Below are 15,275 nucleotides of genomic sequence, written 5' to 3'. Positions count from 1 at the left end.
TTTTTTGCGCGGGGAAGGGGGGCGGAGGCAGGGATTTGGCATCATCTGTCAGGGAATCCAGGGATGGCGAAGGGTACGGACCACCTTCCCAACCTTCTGCATTGGACAGATGCAAATCATATTGTCCACTCCAACCCTCGTCACTCGGGCTATGTCAGGGTAAAATAAGCATCAGCGGGGGAGATGTGTGGGAGGGGGTTAGCATCCGCAAAGGTGGAAGAATTAAGGGTCACCGTCGGCAGCCAAGCCCCAAAGTTTGGGGTTGGAGCCAAGGGGTGGGACCTCCTGGCACCCCAGGATCTGTCCTGCACACACCCCTTAAGTTTCTCGGGTTGCGTCTCGCCTGTAGATTCTCAGGCGGGACACTGTGTCCAGCGTTCTCCTCACAGCGCATAGCTTAGAGCTGACTGCCGAGCCGGTTCCCAACAGCTGGGAGCAAAAGCTGCTTTTGAGGTTGGCGACGGCTGGGCACTGGTTTTATTTATGTTAGGGTGTGGCCCCTGTACCAACTGCCAGCAAATTTCTTCCGATCACCCTCTGTCTTCCACCTTCTGCCCAGGTGACATCGGGAAGCCCCGCAGGGCCGGCGAGGGGCTCAGCGGTTAAGCCGCGTCCTTCAAGTGTCAGTGTCGGTCCGCTGGTAAACCACAAACCCCAGAATCCCTTGTGCAGGGAGGTCAAGCCGCAAATAAGATGGCTCCAGAAGGGTGGAACATGCAGCAGGGTGGAAACCCTAGTCCCCGGCAGTTTCTTTACCGGATGTGTTTAAATAATCGAATCCCCACAAATGCACCACCCCGCTAACCACCTTAGAGGCGGAGAAGGCCACCGCCACCGCCTCGCTGGCTTCCCCCATAGACATCCTGGGAATTGTAGTCCAGCCTCTGGGCTACGCCGAACTACCTTTCCCATGGTGCCCCGCGGGTCGGGCGATATCAACGTTCTTTTCCAAAACTCTCTCCGCTCTGAGACCCCGGGTTTCTCCGCTCCTCTTCTTCCTTACGACCCCTTTCGGTTTGTCGCAACACAGCGGCTGCAGCAGGAGGGCCCCGGCCGCTCGCCGGGTAGCCGCGCCGCCGCGAGAGGCACTTCCGGCGGCGGTTCACTTCCTGGTTGGGTGGATGGAGCCGGGCGGGAGCGCGCGCGGGGGAGGGGCGGCGGGTCAGTCTCCGCCGGGCGCTCCGGGGATCAGCTGGCGGGCGGGCGGGTGCCCAACGCGGCCCCGGCTCTCGCTGCAGCGCCGCCTCCTTTCCCCGACGCAGGCCGCCCGGCGGCCGTGACAATGTTGCGGGGCTGGTAGCTGGGCGCCCGCCGTCGAGCCATCTCAAGTGGGTGCCGCCGGGATGCTGCCTCGCGGGGCGGCGGGGAGACCGGGGAGAAGGGGGGGCAGTGCCCGGCTGAGTCGGCGCTGCTGCTGCAGGCGGCCCGAATTCCTCCTTTTTCCGAGCCCCGGGCACAGGGTCTCGGGTTTGGGGGCCGGGGCCCCGTTTTCAGCCCCAGGGTTTTCCTCGTTCAGAAAATTCATGCAGCGTTTCCCCAGGATGATGGCTTTTGCTGCCCCTAGGACTCAGCAGTTGAATTTTTAAGTGTGTTACTGACTCATCCTCTCTCTTTTCCTCTGTCATCACAGGTTTAAACTTATACGAATCGCCCTTTTGAGGAGGAGGGGACCGCCGCACGACTGACACGCGTATTCCGATAGGCATCCTCCCTCAGCCCCCACCCCACGGCCGGATTCGGGTGGCTCCTCTCTGAGCTGAAATCCGAGAAGAAATCCTTGGATCTCTTGTTTTCTTTAAAAAAAAAAAAAAAAAAAAATCTAGAAGCTGTCGGTGTTTTGCTTTACTGCTTCCTATTCGCAAGATGAAGAAGTTTTTCGACTCCCGGCGAGAGCAGGGCGGCTCTGGCCTGGGCTCCGGCTCCAGCGGAGGAGGGGGCAGCACCTCGGGCCTGGGCAGTGGCTACATCGGAAGGGTCTTTGGCATTGGGCGACAGCAGGTCACTGTGGACGAGGTGTTGGCGGAAGGTACGGTGGGACTCAGTGCGCCGTAAATGAAAACCTGGGGCTGATGCAGCAGGATTCTGGTTTCTAGTTGTGGAATGTATGAATGGGTTTTAACCAGTCGACCCTCCCTTTTCCCCATTCCCTTGCCCTGTGAATCATTGTCCTTGAGAAATTTAAAACTGAGATTTGAACGTGGCAGGGTTTATGGGGCAGGAGGAGGTTGCCGGACATTGTTTACCTCCGTGGCCTTTTAGTATATTTCTTGAAAAATCGACAAACCAAATCTTGTGTGTCTCACTGAATTATGAGGATCGGACGAGAAAACCTATGTGTGAAAGTGTCAAGTTTCACATTAGATGCAGGGTGGTGGGCTTGTCATCCTACTAAAACTTGAAATCATTGACGTGGGGGCTGAAGAGAGGGGTTTCTCCTTTTTCTTCTACCCAACTTTCCCACTGCCCTGAGCAGGCACTGGAAGGAAGAGAGGATTTTTGGAGGATGGGAATATGTTTTTCTAAGAGCTAAGGCTCTTGGTAGATTTGACAAGGTTTCCCAACCCAACTGTAATCAGGTCCCCAGGATGTAGCTAGTTTTAACAGAAATTACATGAAATGAATGTGGTTATTTTGAAATAAGTCAGTAGGCCCCTCTTCCTTCTGTTTTAGTTAAAAAAATTTTTATTATTATTTTAATGCTGAAAGAATTACTTGAGAGTGGCATCTGATTTTTGCTTTTCTCTCTTGGAGATGTTACTTAGATCTGCTATGTTTGCTGTGTAAATTCCCTATTTATACCTAAATCTATATCTTTATTCCCCAGGCCTCTAAAAATCTTTGTATGTCTCTTTTGGTAACCTTAACCTCGACCTTCATGATTATGCCAGACTCATACTTTTACAGCCCATTGCCTGCCTAGTGTGATTTTATTTTTAATAAAAGCAGTAATTTCTTTGGCGTGAAGCTATTCAAACTAATTGGATAGGGCCAACCTGCTGTAGGTTGTGTTATCTGCTGAGAGGGGATAGGGGTAGATGGAGGCCTCTATTACTACAACATGGTGGTGGTGGGGGACCTGTTTAATAACTGGGGAAGGAGCCTTTTTGCAAGCTAAGCTTGAAGCAAGAGTTCCAACCCCGGGCCTGGGAAATGCCTGTCATGGTGAGTGTTGCAGGCGGGTGGATTGGGAGGAAGAAGAAGCTGTGTTTGGCTCTCAGCTTATCTAAGCAGTGGATTCAGCTGGGCCCAGTTTTCTGGAGTTAGGGTCGAAGCCTTTACTTTAAAAACACCGTTTTAAAAAAAGGTCTGACAATGTTGTTGTGAAATTGTTGCTCTCTTCCATTTTCAGTGCTGCTCTAGCTGGACTTAATCTGGGGCCTGAGTCACTGTCCCTCTGGATCTTTCCTTGTGGGCTTTGGTGCAGGATGGGAGATGCTTCTGTGCCTGCTGCCAGATCTGCACCCTTGAGTCTGATCTGTCTCTTTCATCCCTGTGCCAAAGTCCTTGACTGCAGTGGGATGGAGATGAGGAGTGTGTGAAAGAAATCATGGGGTACAGAGCTCTTTCCTTCTCTCAGAATGGCCCCTGCTGACCCAGGAGCATTTTGTTCAGCTCGGATATTGTCTCTCTGTAGATGGTGCTACCATAAGGGGTGCCTGTTCTCAGTCTGAGTGATGGGAAAGAGAAAAGGTAAAATTGGTCTTTGTTGTCTAGGCTGCCCTCCTCTTCCCCAGAATTCATCCCTGAGAACGGCACATCATGCAGTATATTTTTAAGTGGGACTTAGGGCTTGCAGTTCTGCATTCATTCATTCATTCGTTCATTTGGCAAACAGTTAAGGAGTGTCTGTGATGTGCCAGGCACTGTGCTAGGCTCTGGGGATAGGATATAGAAGTAGATGCTGGAATTTACAAACTACTTTGAGTGATGGAAACTAGCCAGTTAGAATGAGTAATATGTGTTATCATGGAAATAAACCTAGGGTGGCCCCCAATTTTAGAAAGCCAAGAATTGCTTTCTGCAGGAAGTAACTGACTGAAGAATGAGTAGGAGTTATCCAGGTGTGGTGACATCATGGTCAAAGACTCAGAGTAATAAGAGAGAGTCTCATGTAAAACCACGTCTGGCAGTGTTGCCCTCTTTATGTTCTTTGACTGGAATTTGAATTTGTGACTATTAGACCTATGTGGCTATGTAGGAGCCGGTATACAAAGTATTTGTATAGCACCTACCAAGTATAGGTTCAAATTCTAGATTTATTCTTTACTAGCCGTGAAACCTTAGATAAGACTTTTTTTAAAATCCTCACCCGAGGATAATTTTTCCATTGCTTTTCAGAGAGAGTGGGAGGGAGGGATGGGAAGAGAAAGAGAGAGAGAAAAAACAACAACGAGAGACACATTGACTGGTTGCCTCCTGCATGCGCCATGACGGGGTGGGGAGTGAACCCGCAACCCAGTTGTGTGCCCTTAACGGGGAATCGAACCTGAGACCCTTTGGTGCTTGGGCTGATGCTCTAATCACTGAGCCACACCAGCTAGAGCATAGATAAGACATTTTAAACCTCTCTTGAATCTCTGTTTTCCTATGGCCAGTTCTTAAAGTGTGGAGCCTGGATCAGGAACATTAGCATTACCTGGGAGCTTGTAAGAAATGCAAATTTTCAGGCCCATTCCATAAACCATGGGTGTAGGTCTTTAACAAGTTCCTGGAGTGATTCCTATGCAAGCTAAAGTTTGATAACCATTGTCCTATGGAGTGGTCTTGAAGATTATATGAGGCAATGTATGTAAATTATTTAACTTTTTTTTTTCAGGTGTTCAATAAATGATAGCCTCTATTTACCAGCAACATTACATCAGATATATAGTTAAAGGGGAGTGAGGGTGGCAATGTGAAAGCTAATTTGGCTACAGCAGTCATCAGGGATTTTTTTTCCCCCCCATTGTGGGTGGACAGAGCCATATGTTCTTTGCAGAGGTCTCACCAGCTCCATAAAGGGTCAACAAAGATGTTTTGGGTAGCCATGCTCCTTTCTGGACCCCTTTCTGTTTGAGGTGTCAGATGCTGACCTGGCCACCAGCCCCAGCCAGAATTGTCTGAGGTTGATGAGAGTTGTGCATCAAGTGTCCAGGGCGTGGCCAGGCAGTTCAAGGAGGAGTGGTGTGGTCGGCTTCAAACACAGACCTTGTTACCACCACATCCCACAGATCATCCCTTTTTCGCTGATGTGGGTGGGTACTGGTCTGTGCTTTATGGTGAGGAATTGCAAGCACTCCAAGGAGGAGGTGTTGGAGGAAGACAGGAGAATGTCTGGGCTGCCATCTCCATCAACAGCATCAGCCCTGCTTGCCTAGTTGCACTAACTAGTCTAGTGGGGGCTTGTTTGTCTTGGGGAAATAAAGGCTCTAAGTCATGAGTTCAGAGGGATTTGGCTGTGTCTAGGCTGGGTGCTGGGGAGGATATTTTTCTCTCTAGCTTCCTTAGCAAAGATGCCACAATGAGATGCTAGATCATGCCTGATGTAATGGGCATGTGATGTCAAGGGAAGATTTGGTTTAAGCCTCCAGAATGAGCTCAATGGGAAAACTGGAGCAGTGCTTAAAGAAGGACTGAGAAGCTGTGCTTTTATCAGACCTCCTTAGCTTTATGAGGCTTTATATGTAAGCTTTAAACCATAAATAAATGTTTGTTGAATACCTGCTGTGTCCAAGACAGCATTCCAGAACTGCTTCAGTTCTGTATAAGGTGGACAAGGTGGCCCTTCACTTTCTTACGTAAACTAAAAGAATCCAGGTCTAGGGCTAATGAAAACTACTGAGTAAATCTACAAATCAGTAAACTCTGACAATTTCTCCTACCTATAGCACAAGGGAGTGAGGTTTAAAAATGTGTGTGAAACCACCTGAAAAAAATCAAACATACATACATGACATATAATTATAACATGTTGGCAGTATTAGTATACGGCATACACGTATTCATTTAGTGCACGTTCATTAGTGCCTTCTTTGTGGGAGGCACGATTAGGTTCCAGAGCTACATGATGAATGGAACTTGGCCCAGCTCTTCAGGAGCTCATAGACCAAAAATAACCCTAAGATAAGTGTGCAGCACTTAGCATGGCCTATGGTGGATATTAGGTGGTAAAAAGATGTTAAGAGATGATAAAGAGAAATGGCCTGGGGGTGAGGGTTTATAGATGAAGTGTGCTTTGAACATGGAAATTGCCCAGCATATGTTCCAGATGAGGGTTACCTGAGGTCTTGCAAGCAGAGAGAATAGCATACGCAAAAGTGTGGAGTAGTGAAACGGTGTGAGTTCTGGGAATACTGACTAGTGTTATTTCTGTTAGTACAGGTTTCCCTTCAGAATCAAGGAGAGAAGAACATGAAATGGTAGAAGGAAATTTTTTTTTTACAATTCCCTGGTTGTGCTTGCTGCTTGCTTTCTTCAGTGGCCCTGGGCCTTTTGAGTAACTATTGAGTAGGTATCCTGTATGCACTGCTCCCCTTTGGGCCTCTCCTAATTGTGGGGCAAGGGAGTGGCTAGTGTCTGGGGAAGGAGTGGTCCTGAAGGTTCAAAGAAAAGCATGAGGTTGAAGCAGAAGCAGGTGGGGAGTGAGATGACCACTGTTTCAGAAGGGAGTTGTCAGGGGAGGTAATGAGGATGTTTGACCAGAGCAGAGGTATGCTGGAGAGAAAAGAAAAGGAAATAAGGTTATGGAGAGCTTTAGTGCCGGGCAGAGAGGTTAGTTGTAAGCACCTGAGGTCTTCTCTTGATGCAAACAACAATTTGATCCCTCCCACTTCAGATGCCTTTGCCTGCTGGGAAGTCTGTTTTTTCAGTGGCAACTGCAGATTTTCAGGGGGTGGTTTGTGAATGGTGTCTTCTTCCTGGCTTCGGGCATGGTGACAGTTATAGCTTTGCTAAATATAGTCAAATCTAGAATTCAGAAGTGAAACCCAGAATAAGCAATTGCATGGTCAGAGCCTTTCCTTTAGCCTTTCTAACAAAGTCATGCTCATTTAATGAGAGATAAGAGAGAAGCAGTTTCACATGGGTTTTGAGTTCGAGGGACTGGGAGAGGCATGTACTTGTATCTCAATAGCTGAAACTGCATGGAGAATACACAGGAAAAGCTTGATAGCTATTAATGTGCATATGAAAAAATATTACTGCATCAGAGCAATCTTTGTTTGTTTGTTTGTTAAATATATCTTTATTGATTTCAGAGAGAAAGGGAGAGAGAGAGAGACAGAAACATCAATGATGAGAGAGTGATTGATTGGCTGCAGCCTGCAACCCGGGCATGTGCCCCAACCAGGAATCGAACCCCGATCTCCTGGATCCTGGGTCGACGCTCAACTGCTGAGCCACTCCCGGCTGGGCAGAGCAGTCATTTTAACTTGCAGTATTTGAAAGTTGACACTTCAGAAAGGGGACTAACACCACTGTCTACCCTCATCTTCTACTTTCCCAAGGATAAGTGCTTTCTGAGCCTATTTTAAAAAATAACTGTGACATCACCTGAAAGAGCCAAACAATGATACTAATAGAAGTGGTATTGTCTATTAAAGTAGCATCTAGCACTTTGAAGTAGAGAAGAGTAGCTTTCAGTCTACTTTTCTGGAGCTATTTTTTGGTGCAGTGAAAGGAACACTGCAGTGTAAATTGGGAGATCAAGGTTTGTTGGTTCATTCATTGCCATATTTGGTAACTGTTGGTGAGCACTCTCTATGTGCTGGAATCATGCAGTGATAACTAAGACATTGCTCTGCCTTCAGCTCACAGTTATAGCACTTCAGACGCAAGAGCAAATAGCTCTAAGGAAGTAAAAGGCCTAGGGGAACAGACGTGAGGGAGCGATTAATTTTACAGGGTGAGGAGTAGTCAGGAAAGCTAAGGAAAGGTGATATTTGAGGTATGTCTTCAAAAATATTATTAGGTGGACAAGGTCAAGAGAACATTCTAGGCAGAGAGAATACCATGGCCAAAGACGCAAAAGCAGGAAGTGTGCTGCTTGCTGGACACTGTATGCTTTGCGATAGCAATAATCTGCTGGTCCAGGGCTGTGCTGTCCAGTGAAGTAGTCATGAGCCACCAATGGCTATTTAAATTTAAATTATCTTTCTCTTGCAAATAGAGGATAGAAGACTTGATTCCTGCCCTCCTAGTTGACATGATGACCAACACAAGAAATAAGTGCACCTTACAAGATAATAGCTATTGAAATGCAGTGTGTGGTGCAGTCTCAAATTCTGGAAGGGTTGAGGGAGAGGAGATCAGTGAGGACTGAAACCGTTAGGAAAGATTTCATGAAGATGGATTGTTCTTAACAATCTTAAGACTCCCTTCTTCGAGGAACCTTGTTTTAGGGAACATACTGAGTTCAGCATGTTTCCATAGGTTATATTCTTAGTAAAGTTGAAGTAAGTATTGCGACATCTTTGGTCTCTTTTGAGGAACAAAATTGCCTTCATAAATAAATCACATGTTCTGTGTTTATACCAAAGGAAAAAAGTCTTTTTATTCTATGTGATTTTGAATCACTTAGGAATAGTGAATATTAGCACATTAAGGCAACACTGGCTGCAGCATTTTGTGCCTACTTTCTCCCGCCATTATTATCTTTGTTATTATTAATCTGTTTATTATTATTTAGCCTATTATGTATACTTTAAACCACCTCAGTTATGTTGGGTTACAGACAATTGTTAGGAAAGAAGAGTCCTATAAATGAGATTTCCACCTTGGCAGAGGGTGGGTTCCTCAAGTTGGAATAAAGTTGAAAGAATAAAAATTTGGAATTTCATTTGAGGTCTGTGAGTGAATGAGCTTGAGCTCATCAGCTTTCTCCTTGGGCTAGAGTTGATCTTGGCAGACAGTGGATGGCAGTGCCAGTTGAAGCTTTGATATTTGTGATTTCTGAAGAGCCAAGAGATTATTGGATGAAAGAGTTCATGGCATCCCTATATTTTTATAATAGAAGGTCAAGCATAGCGTTGATGTTAAATTATCATTTGTAATTAAAATGATCTTCAATAATGATGCTTTTTATCTAGGACTTGAATCGTGAAGAAAGCAGTATAATGCCATGCAATTTGTTTGTTGCCTGTTTTTAAGGATGCTTACAGTTCTTGTGCTGGGACTTTTAGGATGAGAGAAAAAATATTTTGTCTCTGGTACTGAGCATGAATTTATTACCCTTTAGGGACAGGAAGAAAGAAGAGGCCTCAGGCCTCATCAGTTGGTCCCTTCCTGGAGGATTGGGGCCTGAACTACATTTACAGAGGTGGCAGGATTCCTCCTTGTACCCTTGATTCATCATTTTCCCTGGTCAGTGAATCTTGCTGGTTCAGGGAGTGCTGATTATCTTGTAGGTTTGTTAGACTTATGTAATTTCCCATGTTGGTAGCCTACTCTGTTCTTCAGACCTTTGTCTTCTACTATTTTTAGAAGTCTGGGAGTCTTGGTGGTGATGGCGTGGGCAGTATTGGAAGAAATAATTGTATCTGGCCTTTTGGCAATGGGAAAAGCCTTGGTTTGACCAGAAGGTGTAACTTGTGATTGGGGAAAACCTGATATCCAGTACTATCTTTCCTGCCCTGTACCCCAGGAATAAAGGGAGCACTATGATCTCCTTCGAAGAAGACTTTCAAAGTTAGCACCATGTGTGGAGTGGTTTAAAAGCATAAGAATTGGAGATAGGCAGCCCTTGGCTTGAATTCTGGACCTGTCCCTGTGATATTGGCAGCTTACTAAGATCCAGGCTTCTCATTTATAAAATGCAAGTAATACTGTGGGTGATTGTAAGGATTAGATGAAATCATGCAAAGCACTTAGCATAGTGCGTAGCATATATTTAGCAGTCTGTAAATGGTAACTTTTATTTGGGTACACAAATTTTGTTTTTATCAGGCAGTATTTGTTTTGCTGTGTGTATAAAATAGAGAAGCTAGAGTCTTGAAGGGAGATAGATGATAGATAGATAGATAGATATCTAAGGATGTCTATCTATCTATCTGAGTATCCACAAAATCCAGAATGAGGAATAAGGAGAAGAGAGAGAATCTCAGATATAGTGGTTTGATCTCTTTTTTCTGCTTGAAAGCCACCTGTGTTAGAAAAATTTCCCCAACCTGTCAAGTTGCTGTTAGTTATGATGAGTGTCTCTGCCCCGGAGGAATGCCTGACCCCAGCTGCCTATTTGTCTTTAAATCCTGGTGCTCTAACACAGGTCTTCTTAATTCAGGCCTGTGCCCTCCTCATCTTCCATGTACCATCGATTTAGTTCTTTCCAATGCTTTTACTTATATTGTTCCCCACTCCTGGGATACCCTCCCCTTCCCCACTCACCTATCTTAATCCCACCTAACCTTTGTCCTACCTAACCATAGTACTCACCACACCTGCCACAGTGGTCCATTTCTCCTCCTGTCCTCTGGATGCCTGTCATTCTTGCTGGCTATTTTGACTGTTTTGGGTCCATAATCTCAAATTTTTATTTTGCTATTTAGCTATTTCATTTGTATCTACTTTCTAGGGTTAGATAATTGTTTCTTAGGGGGTAGGGTGTAAACCTTAGGTTTATTTTGTATCCAATTCAGGACTCTTAAATTTGAACAATGTAACAGTGAGTACTGGAGAATAAATTAACTGAATGAATAATACAATAAATCAGTACTAATTCAGATTCATTGGCCAGGCACTAAGAGACCAGACAAATTTGAAATCTATAGACCTCTTTTATCCCTATTGCAATAATATAATAGATTTATGTTTGAGATCTTATTACAATGGTAAGAACTAACAATCTTCTAGGTTTTCAGTAAAGTTGAAAATGACACTATTCAAAGCTAAGCAGAACACTTTGCAGAAAACCATGTAAATTTCTTTTTATCGATTGGATTCAATTATGGGTACCTAATACTATTAATCTCAAAAGTAGAGGTACAGGGTATAAGTATCTTAACTATATAAAGGAATTCTAAAACTTTAAATGCTACGTTGTGATGATGAAGAAGATTATTAGGTCATGTATCAAAAATTCAGATATTTTCTAGCTTGTGATGGTTGTTGGCCCACAGTAAATTAGGGCAGTGATTCTCAACCTATATTTGGGGTAGTGAGCATGGGAGCTGGGGATATAGATAGGAGGGGAATATATAATTTGATAAGCACAGATAAACCCCAGGTCCAGCCAGAAAAGGAGGAAACCTCAAAGAGGATGAGGAATGGTAGTATGCCCTCTTAAGAGGCATATATTGTAGACTTAAGGGGATGGGGTAGGGAAAGGACATGAGACTTTTATATTTATCAAGGAGGATATGGTTTTTAAAAGGTTCATAAATATGGCTCTAGCAGCTCAGTTATAAATTGAATCTAGAGAAGTGGTGTCTAAAATTGATCACTGAATGTACCTCTTAGACTATAGATAGGCACCTGTTTCTCCCTGTTCTTGCTAATTTTGGAAAGGAGAAGTGAAATGAGGGATCAACAGTAAATTGTGCCTGGTGGTTGGCCCTGTGAGCTCTGTGACCTTGTTGGAAGGTCATCTCTCGGTGACTCTGACCAATGATGAGAATTCACTTGAAAAAAGTTACAGTTAGATAGTATAGAATTTCCCATAAGATGAAGTATTTCTTTTTCTTTTATAATCATAGTTTTAAAATATTCATGTTATATTAATATCAAAATGAGTTAAGTGGCTGGCTACCTGCTCAGCAATTTTGGAGTGTTGATTTTAAGGTGATATGATGGGATAAAGTCCAAGTTTATATATTCAAGTTCTGGTTCTTGGATTAGCTCATAGAATATGAACAAACAGCTATATGAGGTAAGGGAAGTAGATCATCTAGTCTTCTCAGTGATTTTGGACACATCACTTTCCTTCTCTGAGCATGAATTTCCTTATATAAATAAGGAGGTCACTGGGTCATCTCAAAGATCTCTTCTAACTCAGACATGATTTTTAAGTTGTGTAGTTTTTTCGGAGACTATTTGGGAGGGACTATCAGGGTGGGATTGATTAGGTTGAAGTGTTAGACTGTTTAGCTGGGACTAAGACAACATTCCTGAGATGGATTGTTAACCTTGGCCTATGTATGAGCCATAATGGGAAGTGACATTATTGGTCGAGGTGAAAGATTCCATTCCTTCTACTCAAATTCTTTCATATTTTTCCCTTAAACTGGAAAAACCAGTGTTAATAATTAGATGTTGGAGGTGAAAGGGATGTTAGACTTCTGGCTTCAGTGACTGGGTAGATAAAGATATCAATAAAAAGAAGAAAGAACAACGTATGAGGGAAAGAGAATGACTTTAGTTTGGGACTTTCTAGCATGAAGCACCACTGGAAATCCAATATAGATATAGTTCAGGACATTGTTGGATAGGACAGGCCTAGAGAGAAAAGCTTGGTGGGAGCTGTCTTATAACTGCATGATATTAATGAAAACTGAAAAGAGACCGTGTGGAAGAAGAATCGGCTGTGGGTAGATTCCTTGGGAGCATCAGTATGTGAGGAGGGGTAAAGGAGAGGAGCAGGCCTGGAATAAAACCCAGATTCCTCATTCTGACCTGCAGACCTTTACAAGAGCTTATCTCTCTCTTCACCTTAACCAATATGCTTATTGGCCACAATTATTCCTCTTTATTTTTTTTGAGCATTTTACATTGTTTCCTCTTCAGTGTCTTAGGCTTGGATGCTCCCTTTGTCTGGGGTGTTCTTCCTCATGCTCTTTTCATGGCTGGATTTTTCTTGCCATTCAGATCTCACTTAAATCTCACCTCAGAAAAGCCTTCCTTGACCATCCAATACAAGAAACCCATCGTGTTTTACTTTGCCAGGTCGCATGTGTCAACTGATTTTCTTGCTTATTGTTTCTCTTTCTCTACTAGAATTTCACCTCTCTGAAGGCAGAGACCTTGACTCACTTGTTTATTGCTGTATCCCCAGTGCCTCGTTGTAGTGCCTGGCACATCTGAGGAGCTCAGTGAAAGCCAGTTGAATGAGTGAGTGAGTGAGCACGGGAAGAAGGCAGACAGAATGACTGACAACCTACGTGTAGAATCAGGAGGGAGGGAGTGATGAAAATGAAGACTAAATAGGCTTGAGAGAAGGAGGATTGGATGGTCTTTGAGATGGGAGCCCACCATTCTCCCGGGTTGCGGCACCTGGGTAAAACCTCTTGCTTTTTGTGCTTGCTCGAAAAAAAAAAAAAAAAAGAATGGAGGGTGTGGATACTTTGGGAGGGTTAAAAATCGGAAAGGGTTACTGGATTTGGAAATACAGAGATCATTTGTGAGTTTTGTGAGAGCAGTGTAAATGAAGCGATGCAGTTAAGTCCAGGCGGCAGTGAGACGAGTGAACGGGCAGTGAGGTGGATGCTGAGTCAGGGAGGAATTTATTATTTTTAATGGTGGAAGACGGTTGAGTACATTAGGCAGCGAGGAGGAGGTTAGAGGTAGTGCAGGAGCAGTTCTTGATGGGATAGTGATGAGAAGGTGATGACAGGTACTGGGTGGAATCAGGACCTTAGGTGGAGATGTGACTTTGGACAGGAGAAAGAGCACTTTATTAGCTGACCTGGAAGGAAGAGGGGAGGAATGGGTATGGAAAAGAAATCAATGGGGCTTGGTAAGTTGAGGGAGTTCCTGGTTTTTGTCTTCTGTTTTTTATTGAATACTGCAGGCTGGGAGTCAAGATGGGGGGTTAAGGAGAGTAGGGAAGAATGTGGAGGAGTTCCTTAGGTTTAAGGAGAGAAGATAAAAATGGCTTGGTCATATGGAGAGCTCATTTGAGATGACTCATTGTGGAAAGACAGGTTTTTCTGACCCCTGAGAGTTGATCAGTTTTGGAAAATATACTATTTTGGATAGGACTTTTTCTGACATACGGTATATATTTCCTGTCTTCTGGATTATATGCCACAGAAGCTGCATAATATAGGAAAGTACTCCTGATCTGAGCCTGTCGTTGACCACCATGCCCTGTCCTCTGAACAGATTGCTTCCCGACTTTGTCCATCAGGTTCCTTGTCTGTAAAATGAGGACAAGATGATGGTGAAGTTGCTTTCCACGCTAACATCTTACTGTTCTTTTATTTCTCAAATGCATTGTTATTAGGATGTTATTTTGTTATAGATTGAATAGGATCTTTGCTTGATATGGGTAAGACAGTTTTCTTCTGAATAAAATGGCCCTGCGTTACTATGCTTTTTGAATTTCGTGTTTGTGTTTTATAGTGTCTTCTGGTTCCTTTCTTATGAGACTGTCACCTGTCACTTCTTGCTGCTATCCATGTGCCTTCCTGAATTAGTGCCTCTCTAATTTGCCACTTTTAATCTGTGGGTTTGAAACTAGATGACTAATCTTGTTAGAACTGAGTGTAATAATAAAGAGGCTCTTACTGAGAGTTTGAGGGTCTCATCTATGATTAAAGTACATGGGCATGGGCTTTATGTCTCTTGTTGGCACAGAAACCAGTTTTTTATACCTCATGTTTTAGAAAGGTTGAGTTCTGAGAGATAATGAGTTACCATTTGAGATTTATTATTAATTCAATGTTTGATAACCATTTTTGTGTGAAAAGTTAAGTATCAAGCCCAGCTGGTGTGGCTCAGTGGTTGAGTGGCAACCTATGCACCAGGAGGTCATGGTTCATTCCCATTCAGGGCACATGCCCTAGTTGCAGCTTCAATCCCCAATAGGGGGAGTGCAGGAGGCAGCCGATCAGTGACTCTCATCATTGATGTTTCTATCTCTCTCTCCCTCTACCCTCTCTGAAGTCAATTAAGAAAATTTTTTTTTTAAAGTTGAGTTCAGCCCGGCCGGGCATGGCTCAGTGGTTGAGCGTCGACCTAGGATCCAGGCGATCGGGGTTTGATTCCCGGTCAGGGCACATGCCCGGGTTGTGGGCTTGATCAATGACTCTCTCATCATTGATGTTTCTGTCTCTCTCTCTCCCTCTTCTTTCCTCTCTCTGAAATCAATAAAGATATATTTAAAAAAAAAAAAAAAAGTTGAGTTCAATGCCATAGGGACTTAACCTGTTTCCATTTTCCATTTTGCTAACTGTCCCTTCTCTTACTCTCCCAACTTGCCCTCCTCAGTCTTTTCTCCATACTTTCAATATAAGGCAGTGTTCTAGGAACCATTATAATATTATTTTAGTCATTTGATTTCTATTTATTCGAAACCACAGAGAAGTTTCCAGGATTATAATTCACTCTTTAATGCTGTATATGTTTATCTCTCGATAAGGGTCCTG

At 44.0% G+C, this 15,275-nt stretch overlaps 1 protein-coding gene across 7 annotated transcripts in view; it reads left to right on the top strand.

Annotated features, from left to right (window-relative positions):
• Window positions 1-922: 922 nt before the first annotated feature.
• AAK1 (AP2 associated kinase 1) overlaps window positions 923-15,275 on the top strand; it is a 139,625-nt gene continuing 125,272 nt past the window's right edge. For 5 of the 7 annotated variants that reach the window (XM_081156685.1, XM_081156681.1, XM_081156684.1 and 2 more), the window contains exon 1: window positions 1,777-2,026. In XM_081156685.1, coding sequence (XP_081012811.1) covers window positions 1,864-2,026 — 163 coding nt within the window. In that variant the 5' untranslated portion in view covers window positions 1,777-1,863. Of the gene's footprint in view, window positions 1,329-1,630; window positions 2,027-15,275 lie in introns of those variants that run through there. The other 2 variants (XM_081156687.1, XM_081156686.1) reach the window with 1 other exon arrangement.

This window comes from Miniopterus schreibersii, assembly GCF_964146895.1.
Source record: "Miniopterus schreibersii genome assembly, chromosome: 13".
NCBI classification, from domain to species: Eukaryota; Metazoa; Chordata; class Mammalia; order Chiroptera; family Miniopteridae; genus Miniopterus; species Miniopterus schreibersii.
Note: the sequence above shows the minus strand (reverse complement) of the source record. Positions and strands in the feature narration are given on the sequence as shown.